Source organism: Grus americana, chromosome 2 (assembly GCF_028858705.1).
Source record: "Grus americana isolate bGruAme1 chromosome 2, bGruAme1.mat, whole genome shotgun sequence".
NCBI classification, from domain to species: Eukaryota; Metazoa; Chordata; class Aves; order Gruiformes; family Gruidae; genus Grus; species Grus americana.
Window position 1 is genome coordinate 120,737,168 of NC_072853.1, and position 15,030 is coordinate 120,752,197.

Here is a 15,030-nt window from a genome sequence, read left to right on the forward strand (position 1 = left end):
GTTGTATGGTATCGCCAGATTGGGATGGCTCTGAGCCCATGGGGGGACGTTCCCGCCTCAGGCCGGGGATTGGAGCTCACGAAGGAGCAGCTTCAGCCGGCAGTGGCTGTGAGCCCGGGAGGTGTTTTGCAGCTGCTTGGCTGCCCGGGCTCTGGTCCTGCATGGGACCCACCCAGGGACCTCGCTGCACCATGGGCTGCTGCACAGCTCAAGGAAGGTTTTAAACAAATCCCTCCTGGGTGATTCCCTCCCCCTCCCAGCTAGCCAGCTGGGGAATGTACTGGCATACACTTCACCTCCCAAACCCACGGGTGGCAAGGGATGGCTCTGCTCCACAGCATTGCTTCTCCATGGCCAGCAGCAGTCAGGTGCTGGGGTTTCCAGCTTTTCCACAAGGAAAGAGGAAATAGAGCCACACGGTAGCATAGGGGTATATTTATTTGCTTATTTAAAAGGTAACTGCTCAAGCGTTAGGGCTGCAGAGTGGAAAGAAGAAGTGGCAACTACACCTGGTTATGTGCCAGCCCATAAAAAGGGAGGAAAAAAAAAAAAGGGAGAGAAAAAAAAAAGAAGGGAGGAAGAAAAAAGGGAGGAGGGGAAAAAAAAACCAGGAAAAAAAATATTTTGACCATTCCCTTGCATTTCAAACATTTAGAGGACACCAGGAGGAGCGCCCAGGTGGTGGCTGGGCTACAAAAGGCGGTCAGGCTTCCCCGGCCCCTGCCACCCCTCTGCCCATGGTGTCCCGGTGCCCCCCCGGCAGCGCTGGGTCCCACCAGGCCACCTCGGCGGTGGCAGGGCTGGGAGCGGGGACCCCCTCCCCAGGCAGAGTGGGCACAGAGTCTGCATACCATGACCACAGGGAAGGGAGGAGCTGGCGGTCCTTGGCGGATGAATTATTAGTTCTTTAATAAGTACAATAGTGACCAGAGGCATAAAAAGGAGTTACAAACAACAAAATATATATATTTTTTCAAGAGATGTAAATTCTTTACTTGCATAGAAAACCTGCTGTAGAAGACACCAGGTAAGAAGTACAAGAACGCTTTCCACGTCTGCAACGACTTTGTCCATCACGTATTAACGCCTCACACCGGAGCAGCGTGAGGCACGCCAAGTGCTCTCGAGGAGTGCCTTCCCCAGGGCCCGGCGAGCCGGCCAGGACCTCAGCAGCACAGCCTGAAGATGAAGGCATGACTTAACAAGGGGCAAGCAGTGCATGGAGGGAACGGAAGGGAAACGGTGGGTTTGGTTTCAATTTCAGGAAAATCGCATTTGGTCTCAAGCTACCAGGGAGTCATTAAAGAAGGAGGTTTATGCCAGAGCTGTGGATAAAACAGATTTTTCCAGCTCATGAAGACTTTTGCATTTCCTGACAGTTGCCACACTATACCAAGACCGAGAGGAGATATGCCGAGGGGTACTGGAACTGGGGAGGAGAAGAAGAAGAGGGAGGATGAGGGCGACCAACAGCCAAGAGACACCAGAACAACCAATTTGCTGGACATAGGAAGTCACCCCACCAGGTCCAGGGGGACACCAAAGCCGGGGCTGGGCTGGCTGCCCACGGCTCTGCGCAGGGCAGAGGGACACGGCCCAGTCTCTCACTTGGCCTAGAACTGCAGGAGGAGGGGAGATGGCTGTTCTGGCTCTCACCCCCCTCTTCACGCTGCTTTTCCATTTGCTATTAAAAAAAAAAAAAAAAAGCCTAGAAATGCCAGCACCTGAGGAACAACATGAGAGGTGGGAAGCAGAAGCGAAGGATGCCTGTCCTCATGATGAGGTGAACCAGGTTTGAGAGTGGAGAAGGAAATACGCTGCCTCTGTCTGCCTCTACCCAAAGCCACACCAATGGGGTCCACGTCTCAAGAAGCATCACCAAAACGCAGGGCGAGGGGGTCTCGCCCAAGCTGACGTCCTTGGGCACTTGCCTTGAGGCAATTTTCAACCATCAACTAATTTCTCCCCCCAGGACCCCGTAGCACCATTCCCACCCTGCAGACACGGCACTGAGGCAGGGACCTTAACTGGATGCAGAGGCCAAGCAGCAAGCCAAAATTAGAAAACAGGAGCTAAAAAGGGCACTCTCAACTTTTCCTCCTTCAACATCCCTATTGCTCCCTATAGGAAATCCCTTACAGATCTATGTATGTCCCTGACGTCCCTTTCCCGTGGGAGGCTGACAGAAAAACGTAGGCTGGTGCAGGAGCAGGAGAGCATCTTCCCTCCCTACCACACTGCTGCACGGAGCAATGACGTTCAACAGGTCATGCCTAAATGACATGAGAGGGCACCTCAATTCCCCCCAAATGCAGGTTGTTTCCCTTTACTAAAAAGGTTTGTATAAATACACAGGTCCTAATGATGTTTTCTAAATCTCTTTTCAATGGAAAAGAGGAGACATCCAGAGGGCATAGGGGGTGGGATGACTCTTTGGGAATACCCCCTGGGTTTTAGCCAAGCTGCACTCCCAACGGTCACGGCACCCGGGTTGTTCCCAGGCCCTTTGCCAGAAAAAGGGACTGCTGTGGCAGAGGACAAGTCCAGCAGAGAATCTCATCCCTCCCCAGTAGCCCTGACTGTCACACCATTAATACATATTAAGATGCTTTTTTTTTTTTTTTTGAGGGGGGAAGGAAAAAAAAAAAGTCTTACACAAATTCCATTTGGTATTGCTTCTATAAATAATAAAAACTTCATCTAGATCTTTCACAATACCGTGCTTTCATCCCCCAAACTCCTTTCTTTTACTTTCTAGAGGAAGCAATTATCTTTGGTCCATGTTACAGTGGAGGGGGAGACAAAATCAAGCATGTCCTCTGGGACACATTTCTAATATCCTTCAAAATTTACTGACAAGCTAAGAGAGGTGAGAAGTAAAAAACCACTTGAAAAACCATCTAAATTAACGCTAATCGACGTCTGGAGCACGCCAAGTGTTTGTAGCGTGTTTGAATGCAGCGGCTAGCGTCACCTCTGCATGACTTTGCTGCAGCTATCGCCACCTGCAGTGACACTTCCTTGAGTGATGCACGCTCCTTCTGCGCGCTCACCAACGGTCACCAGGAGCTGGCTGCAAAATTAGCCTGAGGAAACCCCGCATAATGGCGAGTACTAATAGGACAATGTTAAACCCCAGGAAGATTAAGAAGCAATATTCATTCTCAACTAACTCTGGCTATTGAGACAAAACAAAACAAAACATGCACACACACACCCCCCAAAAAAAAAAAAAAAGAAAAAAAAGAAAGAGACATCTAAATTAGGCAAGTCAAATGGAGAGAGCCAGTACCTCTATCAGCAGGGTGCTCACGTCTCCCTCTCTTCCTTGACCGCAGAAATACCGCCGGTGCCTGGTCTCAACCAGCTGCCTGCTTTCTGGGCTGCCGAGCTCGGCCAGGCAGCTCCCGCTCCACGTGCCCTACGTGTTCGTGAACCGCAGCCCCTGGGCAAAAGCTTCCCCCCACCAGCAGCCCACAACCTGGCCAGTACCTGCCTGCTCTCAGCCGTGCCCGGCACCACCACCAGCTCGCCGGCCCCGATGCCGCTCAACCAAGCGCCACCAGCCTTGGGCAGCGCCACGAGCACAGAGGGTTAAAATTTACCCCCTATATTTTGGAGCTCAAAGGAATTACACCCCAGGGTGAGCTCGCCCATCCGCTGTGTCTGTAGCCCACCTCTGCTAAGACATGAGCACCAGCAGCTTTCATAATCCAGAGGCAGCATCCATGGGATGAGCTAAAAAGGATGCGTTTTTCAAGAAAGCCTTTAGAGCTGGGCTAATCTGGCTGTTGCGCAGAGCTTGTCATTTAGACCTCCAAAAGGCTGGAAGAACAAAAGATGAACCAGACTCCCTAGGACTGCACATTTCCAGGAGCTGGGACCAACCTATCCGACAATTATAAACTTTCCTTAAAGGTCAAGTAAGAAAAGCTCAATAAAGCAGTTGTCACAGGTCCGAAAAGGAGCTTCTGAATCTCATCACTTACAATGCTTTCCCTGGAGATTTGCATTGCTTCTGCTAGTGCTGCACCTGGCTTCCAGATAAATACTCCTGAATTTTTTAATGCACCAAAAGCATGTTAAAAACCAACCCCTTAAATCTCCAGCACAAGTAGTTATTAAAAAAAAAAAACCACCTGAAAGCTGCTGTTGACATCCTGGAGGATGCTTTGCTTATTCATGTAACACTTGGACGGCAACATCTCGAGCGAGAAACTGCTCGATTTCTTCTTGGGTCATTATTGCTGACGTAGGAGCTGCCGCCGCCGCCGCTTCGGCCGGCGCTGGGCTCTTGCAGTTCAGGTTCGAAAAGGGATTGAACCAACCCAAGGAGAAGGCACCACCGAACGCCAGCTTCATTCCTTCCCAGCCGCTGATCTTCTCCCAGGTTGGCTTCTGATTTTTAAGACGCTCAATACCCTGCAAAAGGAGAAGAGTTTTGGGTCGTCTCACGTTTATAGCAGGTATTTGTGCACCAACTGCTGCAGCAGGTGCAAAACCTCCTATCTACAACCAGGATGTTATTCAAGTTTTAGTTGTCGACGAAGACAGACGACCTGCATTACCGAGAGGTTCATCCCTGAATTTAACAACAAAACCCCAAACCAAGCCCAAATTCACAGACAATCTGAATCTCAGTGACTTATTTTGGTACGAGTTGCTATTGATTTTTATGGCAAAGAGACGGCTTCTAAAAAGCCTCTTGCAAACACGGATCTCTCATCCCGATGCTTTTTGAATCCCTCCAAGGAGCAATAAAATACAACTTAAAATTTCACCTTATTTGGGCACATTTACAATAGTTCAGATACAGGCAAAATACTGCAGCTTTTTCCAGCGATCAGGAATTTACCACAGCCACATCTCTAGGCTTGTTACTAGAAGCTGACATAAGAACAAGCTTACTCTGTGCCAATTAAGAGCCAATATTTAACGACGACAATTTCCGTTTAACAAACTGTCAAAGACGGATCACAATGCAAGCCAGATACCCGCTGGGAGGTGAGGAAATCTGGACAGGCGGAAGAGGAGGTCGCAAAGCAGGACTGGAGCCTTGGTCAGTCAATATTCTGATCCGTTCTCCCTCGAAGAACATCACTTTTAGTAAAGCAAGCATTTTGATTGTATTTAAGTAACAGGTCCATCAAATCTAGGCAGCAACTGGTAGTCTTCTCCACGTAGAAAGAAGGAACTAAGATTTTTTTTTTTTTAAATGGCTACTGCTGTGTGAAACAGGGCACAATTTTTTATGCCTATCTTCTGTATCATGTAAGAGAGGAGTCAGATCTACAGCTGCATACGATACGCTCACGATGATACAGAAGTGACCGCGTAGAAACTCTTAGAGAAGCAAGAATACTGGATCCAAGTTTTGAGACACTCAAGGAAAGGCAAAACGAGCAAATTCAGTTAAAGCCATTTAAAAGAGCAGTTTCAGAAGAGCTAGATGAAAAATGCACTTGTCGCGTTCTAATTCTGCAGATTTTCCCTAACGACCCACAAAACATTTCAAAGTTTTGCGAGGGGGGAAATGAATACACGCAACAGCTCAGCGGCACCACAGCTGCAGTCGCAGTAAGCCTTATAAATAACATGACACTTCAATACAGCAGCAGCAGCTTGGTTTTGCAATAACACTGAGTCAGCATGAGCAGGCCCAGGAGAAAATACACCGTAAACTGAAGAATTATGTGCAAAGCTTTCGTGAGCTTCATTTATGCCACATTTCTCATGCTGACTTAGGAGAAATCCAGGAGCAAATATGCAGAAAGAAATGATGCAATACAAAAACTTAAGTCTTCGGGGTTGCAATTTTGGGAAAAATTCAAGCCCTGAAGCACAAACGCGCATCTTGCAACGTCAGGCACAGGCACGCGTCCCTTCACTCTGCTCCCAAGCTTGCAAATGCGCGGCCTCAGCTGTCCCAGGGAAAATCCCTCGCAACCTCCGGCCCCTTGGGACGAGGCAGCGGGTGCTGCCGTGCCTGGTGCCCGTCCTCACCTCCCTGCCGGGCAAGCCGGGAGAGGGGCAGCGCTGGCGCCTGGCAGAGCCTTGGCAAAGTGTTTTAGCACTACCACGCACTTTTCCTCCGGGATACTCCGGTTCCAGCGCCCTGCGGCCGTGCAACCAAGAGGCAGACGCTTTTGCATTTTAAAACAGAGGAAGACCTTCGGTCGTCGGCTGCTCCTTAGCAAACTGCAGAGGTTTCTAACACCTTAGTAACAAACCCTCACGGCGGCTGCAGCATTTATTGCGTGTCTACAGAGAAGGAAAACAAGTAGCACGGGGCAGGAGGAGAAACAGACACCAAGCATCAAAACCCTTCCCCGGCAGTACAAGCTTTAATCCTGCCCTCAGTCACGTGCGTAATCCGGTTCAATCCAATCTAAATTGGGAATCGGGATTTTGAACATTTCTGGGCGGCAACCCCTCTCTTCCCTCCCCCAAAAAACCATCGCTCTCCTGCTCTGAACAGGACCTGCTAAGCAAGGCGATAAGCAAGGTCAGGCTGAGGTTGCACTAAAGCCAGATTAGGGAGCAGTTAATGGGAGCAGGCAGGGGCATACTTTCTCTTTCCCAGCCCGACCTCACTAATCCTTTCAGGGCGTGTGTTGAAAACGAGCAGAAGTTGTAAAAATTGTATCCTGGTCTAATTTCGGCTGCCTGTCCCACACCCACAGTAGGGTGTGAGGTTTTGCCTTAAAAAAAATTTAAGGGGGAAGGAAGGAACACGCGACTGTTGAAGACATTTCATTAGTGTCTAGTGAAACTTTTTAAAATATATTTACCCCAAACCTCTCACCATTATTGTAAAAAGTGAGAATTTTGTATTCAAACTAACAGCTGTCTCTTCCATCGTGCAGCTATTTCACTTTCAGAACAAAAGCACTCAGAAAGCATCACCTGTCACTATTCCAAATTAGGTAATTTTGAACAAATACTATAAAGAGAATACGTACATAGAGAAATATAAAATACCGGACACTCCCATTTCGGTCAGAGGTACGACGTTGCAAATGCAGGGACGGTAAGACAAGGCTGACCTGTTCCCACTGGGATGCTGTAGGGTGATACACCCCGTTCCTCCCACTACGGCCCCCAGTACCGGCTCCTGCACAGTGCCAGGGGAGGGTGCTGGGCTGCAGGGCCCGACCCAGAAGCGATCTGCAGGACAGCTCTTGCGTGTTAGAAAAAAATGCATTAACTTCTTCTGATACACTTTTAAAACCCAAATGGTAAGAGGGAACAGAAGAGGCAAGTAAGGTAGCAATTTGTCCATTAAGAGGAAGATGCAGGAAGCGTTGCTATCAGAAATCATGATTAAAGCAGACTTCCCCTACAGCAGTTCCTTGCACGCTTAGCTTTTCAAAAAAGTACCCTGCCTTTGCTCGAGTTTGTCCTGCTAAAACAGAGCTAGCACCTGAAATCAGGTAGTTTTGGCTCAGAAAATACTTTCAATGAGCAAATCGGTAAGTCTGCCTTTCTCATATTAATATTGTCCCGCATTTAGCATCATTCAAATTGCATCAAATTGCACCACCAAGTCGTACAGTGCAAGTAAAACCAAGGAGCCCAGCTACTGAGACACCCACGTGACATGTACCAATGGACATTTCTGCAAGCTGTGACGACGCCTCATTTAAAAAGAAAACAGTTTGACTGAAAACATCAATACTATGTAACACTGTTTAACAATTTGCATTTGTTCGAAACAAGGAAAAAAAAAAAAAAAAGAGTAATTACGCATTTTTTCACAACGGTCAAAATGCCAGAACAACGTAACCAATCTTCCTCCAAAATGCATAGTGAGTAAGGGTAATTCAAACAAACCCAAACTGGAATGCGCACCAGTGGAATTTACAATCAAAACAATTTTTAAAGCAATGAACTGTGCAGAGAGATGCATTCACTTGTTAATTGCCTAGGTGACTAAAGCCTCCCCTACATTTGATTTTACGTCAAGGCGGTTTCAGGGCCGGATTCTGTACCAGTTCAAGTTACCACCCGCACACACCTCACCGGCTGAACTGATCCTGGCCAAAGATCCAGCCCTTACCTATTAAGCTGGGAGCATTCTCTGAAAAACACCATTGCATACTAAAATCAGAGCTACGTTATTTATTTACAATAGCTTTCCACTATCTGCACTATAAAAACAAACCCTAAACCTTTCCTGGACTTTTCTTTGTTAAGGAAATGCGTATGCAAAGGCCACCTTTCCTTTGCAGAACCTTCCCGCCGAGGCACAAGCGCAGCCTGTGGCTCCGTCCATGCAGCCCTGCATCACAACACGCTCCTGATGACCTAACCCTGAGCAAGGAGGATTGCAGAAACAGCCTGTTTACACAGCAGAGCAATTACTGACAGCTGCTTCCAAGTGGTGAAATAAAACCCACTGATTAACAGATCAGTATATTACTGATTAACTCATTTTTAAACTTAAAAGTTGAACATCCGGTTAATTAATTAATGCCTGCTTGCGTACAGAAGTGAAAGTTCAGAAAACTGTTCCAGATTTTTCCCAACGTTTGAAGTGAAGAAAGAAAATAAGAACAGCAAAGTTTTTGGAAAAGTTTTATTGCATTTGTTTTCCATATGGAAGCATTGACAGATTGAAAAGATGCAGCATTCACATTACTTCCAAAGTGAGACATCCATTAAATTTCTTCTTCCCTGATTGCCTTCCCTTCCCCCCATGGCTTTGAAGCAGTCTAAACAGGTCATTTTCAAAAACAAAACAAACAAACAAACAACAAAACAAAAACCCCCAACCCTAAAACATTTTATTGTAAACCAAGGAAAGAAAAGATTCCTTGGAAATCATGGACACAGCTAATTGGTATTTTTTCCTTTGTTTGCAATTCATTTGATGAGCCCATGGGAGTCATGACCCAAAAATATTAGAAAATCCCTGCCTGAACACAAGATGTCAGTTGTAGTTATGAATGGTTTAGCTCTACCCGTTTCTGGAATGCCTTCCGTCCCTCCCACTTTCATCACCACACAGTTCATAACAGTATGCATGCTCCTTACCATCAAAATTTCCCACTTTAAATCACTTACACATATATGTGTGCACGTGTTTACACACATACACATGTATGCATAGACATGAGAAAAGATTTACAAAGCTCTAAACCAGGGCAATGCTAAGAATATAGAATCAATCACCCTGGTACACCTACACATCCCGTCAGTATTAGTCTTTAGTGTAGTCTGGGCATTCATGTCAGTTTTTCACATTAACACTGTTTAGCAGGCATTGCTCTAACAACTCGTTTACCATGACAAACGCACACAAACAAGATGATTCTGCTATTCTAAACACTCAAAAATTAGATTTCTTTCTTTCCTGCAAGTGTAAGGCATTTAATAATCCAAAGAGTCTTCTGAATCTGCCACAGTTACCCTAAGAGGGCAACAATTTCCTGCGCACAAGGGAGGGAACAGACAAAATAATGCCAGAAAGATGGAATCAGTTCTGTGGCTGGAAGGAAAAAGGAGGGTGGGGTGGGAACTGGTGTTAGCAACAATTGTTTTAAGTACTTTAGCTCTCTGCGATCACCAGGTCAACTGGCTCTCTTGCTCTGTCGCCTTCTCGTCTTGAACCTTTCGGTACATGAAGTGTCTGCTTCCCCGTTCAAGTTCACTTATGAAAGAGCAATGTGCTCCTTCAGGAAGTCCAAAGGTGTCTGTGTAGGGCTGTTGGCACTCATATGTCTTCCACAGAGCTCATCACAGTCAGGAGACAGCACGAGAATCTACTCAGAAGAGGTGGGTCACAACCAAGAAAGAGGATCCCCTTCACATTAGTTATGCCATACAGAAAGCAGAGAGAAACAAAGGCCAGTAAAGTTAACAAGATTAAAAAAAAAAAAAAAGGGAAAAAAAAAAAAGCAGCAGCAGTTTCAGCCAGAGATATAGAATTTTCTAAAATTGTGGAATACAGGGCTTTTTTTTCTCTGCAATTATCAGCCATTTAATAGACATAAAAAAAAGTTTGTTTTGCTTTTTGCTTTAAACATTCATGGAAAATTTATAACAGTAGTGCTGTAATATGTTTCTATTTTAGTGGAAATGCTGGTCAAGAATTCCTCAGACCACATACTGGTATGGGTCTGCTTTTCCTTGGTCTGGTGTTGCGAATGGGCTAAGCCATGCTATAGAGAACGGATGGCCAAATACTGCTTTCATGTTCATCCATTTTGTTTTTTTAGCCCATCTTCTCTCTTCCTTTTTCAACTGTTCTATTCCCTGAAAACAGAAATATCACATTTTCAGTCAAACACTCAGATTTTGTAGTTCTGGATTTGGGGAAAGGTCTACTCTCAGTTACCCCTTATCCAAATGATGGAGTAAAAAAATAAAAATGCATCTATACTGCCTTTTTCTTCTCATTGTTTTATACTAAAAAAAAAATATTAAGGATAGAAAGTATTCCTTGGAAATAAGATTACTTTCATTTTGTTCAGGCCTAGATATTTCATAAACCTTTTAAGACCTGCCCTCCAATTGCCTCCTATGTCAATTAAAAAAACCCCACCACCTAAAACCAAACAAAAAGTATGTCCTTTAATGGCTGAAAGCATAATGTGCTAACTAGATGGAAAAGTTTTAGAGAAAACCATTATAAGCTTGCAGACAAAAAAACCCAAAAACAACCCACAAGCCCAAAGATAATCTCTGTAATGTTCCCAGATTCACCAAGCAAGTTCAGGAAGTGCCCATGGCTCAGTGTAGCTGAGTCTACCTGGTGCCTTTTCGTGTTTCGTTAGAATCGCTGCTAAAACATGCATGGGCTGACAGCAGGGAGAAAGGGTTAAATAAGATACCGATTTGAGAGAAATCATTGACATTGTTTAGTAAAGGTTAGAGGGAGAACAAAAATAAGCCATCAAGCAATCAGCTGAAACATTCACTAGTCAATCATTAAAAAAAATAAATATCTGTATTGTGTCTAAAACCCACTAAGTGGATTTGGTCTTTCAGGAAAGCTACACCTGGCTGCCACAGAAGCAAAATGAACGAGTGCAGTCACTGGAGAGCATTACTCTGCCACGGGTAGCAGCAGCAGGCAGATCACTCTGTTCTTTAACTTCACATCTTTTGCAAGGTAAGCTTCTCCTGACCTACATGTCTCTCCTATGCTATAGATTAATGTGGTGTAATGCAGCTGCGTGTCTCAAATTACTGATGGTGGGAGCTCTGCAGAACACAACATGGGTCAACTGCAAGAGTTGTGCTGATCCCTGGTAAATGTCGCCTCTAGAGACAACAGCAAAATACCAGGGTTCTGGGTCCCCTTCAGGCAGAAAGGAACCATCCCAGTGGGACGGCATACACAAGATGGGGAATTAGGTCTCCCAGTGATTGGAAGAAGGAGGTGAGAAAGGGCAAGACACAGCCCTGCCTCTAAAACGTGTAGTAAAACACTGCAATAGACCACACCAGGAAGAATTTCACCTGGAGGTATTCCTCTGCTCAAACCAGATTGCTTGCCAGACACAGCTAGCTCAATGCTAGCAAATCAACAATGAGACGTTCCACAGAGCAAAATCCTTAGTGGTACATATTAAAAAAGAAAACAAAAATGAAAACACACAACCCAACAGGGGAGACCATATTTACTTTTTCATTTTAGATTGTGGCATTGTTCCTTTAATATCTGTGAATTCCCAGAATTTGATGGGAAGGGAAAATCAGGGGACTTATTTGGGTGCCCAGCTGTAGGAAGCAGCTTCAAAAAATTCTTGAAAGGTTTCAAAGATTGAGAAATTCAGATGACTTCAGAGGCAGCATTGCTAATTTACACATTTATTGATAAACTCAAGCTTGGCAGGATCTTGTTGTTCTGTATGACATTGTACTTCTTTCCTGGGGCTCTCCCCAGCAGAAAAAACAGCTGAAGTCTTCCTCTGAACACAGAAGAGCCACAGAGTGAAGATCAACCTCTTGCAGAAGCCAAGCATTAAAAAAAAAACAAAAACAAAACAAAGTACTGCAAAAAAGACTCGGGAGCGATGGGCTCTTACAGTCTGTAATGCCAGCCATAGCTCTCCAGCAGCGGCAAAAATACCTATTCCAGCTTCAACTGGCCATGGGCAAACAAGTGAAGGTGAAAGAAAACTAAAGGAGACAGAGGAGGAAATAAGAGTCATCACTCCCAAGATTATCACTTCTCTTCAACCACTGCAGTTAATTCAGGTACCTGAGCATGCTTGGTGAAGGGCGGCAGTATTCACAAGTGTGGGAACATCCCCAGGAGTCACCAGCTCCATCTTTACGGAAGCGGGCAAACGCAGGGATATGTGATGGACTGCAACACTACTATGTAATCTCTACTGTGCCATCTCTGAATTGAGGATGGCACAGTGGCTTTGGAGCAGATTGTACCCAACAGGTTTCCATGAGCCTACTCCATTCCCTTTTCTTTTTCCCTCTGGCAAGAGTTTTTGAACTGTTTAACAAGCAGCTAAAACTGGAAATCTTCTAGACTAAAAGAAATGTGTATATAGAGAGATATATATATATCCCTCCCCCACCTACTCATCTTGGCTTTCCAGCACATAAAGCTGTAAATAGTGACACCAGGGGACACATAGCTGAATTTCAGACAATACCAATGTAAAAGCACTTCATTAAAGGAAAAAGGTTCTCAAATCCACAGGGACAAATACTTTCCACAGAGTAATCCCAGTTACCAATGCCTACCTTACCAGAGGTACTGTCAACACAGCATCCCAGCCAATACAGAGGTGTAACCTTCCCACAGTAAACTTCAGAGAGCACAACCCAGCGCTGTGCTAGCTCAGCTTATTACATTAGGTCTTTCCTCAAAGGGTACGCATACACGAACTCCCCGTGCAACGAGGTAAAACCCTTCGCTGTAGCCCTTCGCTGTTTATACAAACGGTGAGAGCGCCAGGGTAGAGGAGAGAATGTGTGAGACACCCACCGTTTCATCAGTGCAGATGGAGTGTACTTGGGTCCCAAACATAACTGAGGTGAAGATGAGAAACAGGAGAGCCTCGAAACATAAGAGGATGAGAAGAATCACTGTAGTTGGTGGAGAGAAGGAACTGCATTCTGTGAAGACAAAACAACGGAGTTGGACGGGGAGAGATCAGGCAATGTAGCAGCTGCAAAAAGCTACAAGTTTTCCATACTCGAACTGTCAAATTATATAATCGCCATTCTCAAAAAGGTGCGCAGGGAAGCTCTGACATTCTTGAGGATACTCAACAATGAAATGATCGCTCCTGCAAGTTTTAAAAAAGCAAAACCAAAAAACCCTGCAACACTTCAAAAATGTAACTTTCTCTTCCACTTCGGTGTTTCCCCAGCACACTGGCTAGGACCCCACTCTACTCCATTTCACCTGTAGCTTCTCTCTTAAACCTTAATGGATGTTCCACAGTGATAAAGTCCCATTAGAAATCTCAAGCTGGTGGTCAGGACACAAGGATCATTATTTTTGTAGCACCAACATAAAATCAGAGTATGTTTCCTTTCATAACTGCTCTAAGCCATAACCTAAAGAACAGCAGATTAAGCCAAATTCTTATTTTTCCTCATACTCTATAGTGCAAACTCAGGCAAGAGCTGAAAAAATCTGAGGATTTTATATCTGAGGATATAAAAGAAGAACAGAAGAAAGGAAGAGGACGGAAAATGTTATAGGGCAAAAATCATAGTGTTGAGTGTTGTAAATGTCAGAACATCTCCAGATTTTTCTGAAATCCAAGAATGAGTATCACCAAAAACCCCTATTTTTGTCATGAGATGTAAAGCTTTAACAGATACACCATAATCGAGGGCTAACACAATCAGCACAAATCCAAGGCAGCTGAAACAACAGACCCATCTCTCATAATTGCCCTGTTCTGCCACCTAAACCTGGGACAGGTGGGAAAGTCCTTCCCGCACAGATGCAGGCCGAGAAAGTGGGCAAAGGAAACTCTACCTTTTGATGTATTCTTCCCCTATGGCCCTGGCCACTGTAGTCAAATCCAGACACTCTCAGTGACAGCTGGCACTTGTTTTACAAAGTTCTGAACTGCAGAACAACCTTGTCAAATTCAGTTCATACGTGTAAATCCTCTGCAGTATTATAAATTAAACCCGGTCATTATATTGAATGACACAACTGGAATTCCAAGAAAAATGAAGCTAATGCTCTTCCAAAAACCTCTACAAGCAGCACATACATCTGCACACACATCCTTTGACAGCTTGCTGTTTGACTCAGAATTACCTGGAGGATTTCCTGTATCCATTTGTGTCTTTAAAAACACATCTCAGCTGGCTTTGTGAAAATTTACTCACTGGCTGCTCCAGAGTGAGGGCTGGGTTTTTTTGTTTGGTTGTTGATTTTTTTTTTTTTGTGGAAAGGAATTGTTTGTTCTTTTGAGGGTGGATTTTTGGATCTGAGTTTGCATGTTTTCCTGGCAGTCTTGCAAGAATGATTCACATTACTCTCTTAAAAAAGCGTCCACATTCTTCTTATCTTGTGTTGGCATTCAGGAAATTAGCACTGTGTTCATGTCAACAGCAGATTATTGCACACATACTATCTAGGTGTATTTACATCTCAGCTTCTCCCTAGGCAGTATCAGGCTTAAGTTGAAACAGGACTTTTCAGGACAGAGATCCCAGCAGGTCAGAAAGAATTATGAAGTTCCAGGATTGATTAAAAAAAAAATAAAATAGAGATAGCACAGCAGAGCCCTGATAGCATTCTTCTGAAACCCCAGCATAAAAGGTGTTGCCTTACAAGCAAACTACATTATAAGGTCTTATTCACAGGTTAATCTGTTATTTTAATGAGATATTTTGTTAGTACTCACTTGTCCAGTCTTCTTCAAAGCAATACAAAAAGTGAAATCCCACCATGATTAGAGCATGCAGGGAAATCAGTGCTATATACATCTGAAAAATAAAGGATGTAATATAGGTATAAGGTAAGTTTAAAGACCAAAATGCTAAATCTTCCAAACACTTCAAATAAAGCAGTGTTAAGACTTAAAA

The 15,030-nt window shown here is 44.7% G+C and overlaps 1 protein-coding gene across 9 annotated transcripts in view; it reads right to left on the reverse strand.

Annotated features, from left to right (window-relative positions):
• Positions 1 to 422: 422 nt before the first annotated feature.
• The window catches only part of ZDHHC3 (zinc finger DHHC-type palmitoyltransferase 3), a 34,674-nt gene continuing 20,066 nt past the window's right edge, over positions 423 to 15,030 (reverse strand). For 6 of the 9 annotated variants that reach the window (XM_054817032.1, XM_054817025.1, XM_054817028.1 and 3 more), the window contains 3 exons: positions 14,850 to 14,931; positions 12,959 to 13,089; positions 423 to 4,422 (listed from right to left, as the gene is read on the reverse strand). In XM_054817032.1, coding sequence (XP_054673007.1) covers positions 4,177 to 4,422; positions 12,959 to 13,089; positions 14,850 to 14,931 — 459 coding nt within the window. In that variant the 3' untranslated portion in view covers positions 423 to 4,176. Of the gene's footprint in view, positions 4,423 to 8,564; positions 10,258 to 12,958; positions 13,090 to 14,849; positions 14,932 to 15,030 lie in introns of those variants that run through there. The other 3 variants (XM_054817026.1, XM_054817034.1, XM_054817033.1) reach the window with 3 other exon arrangements.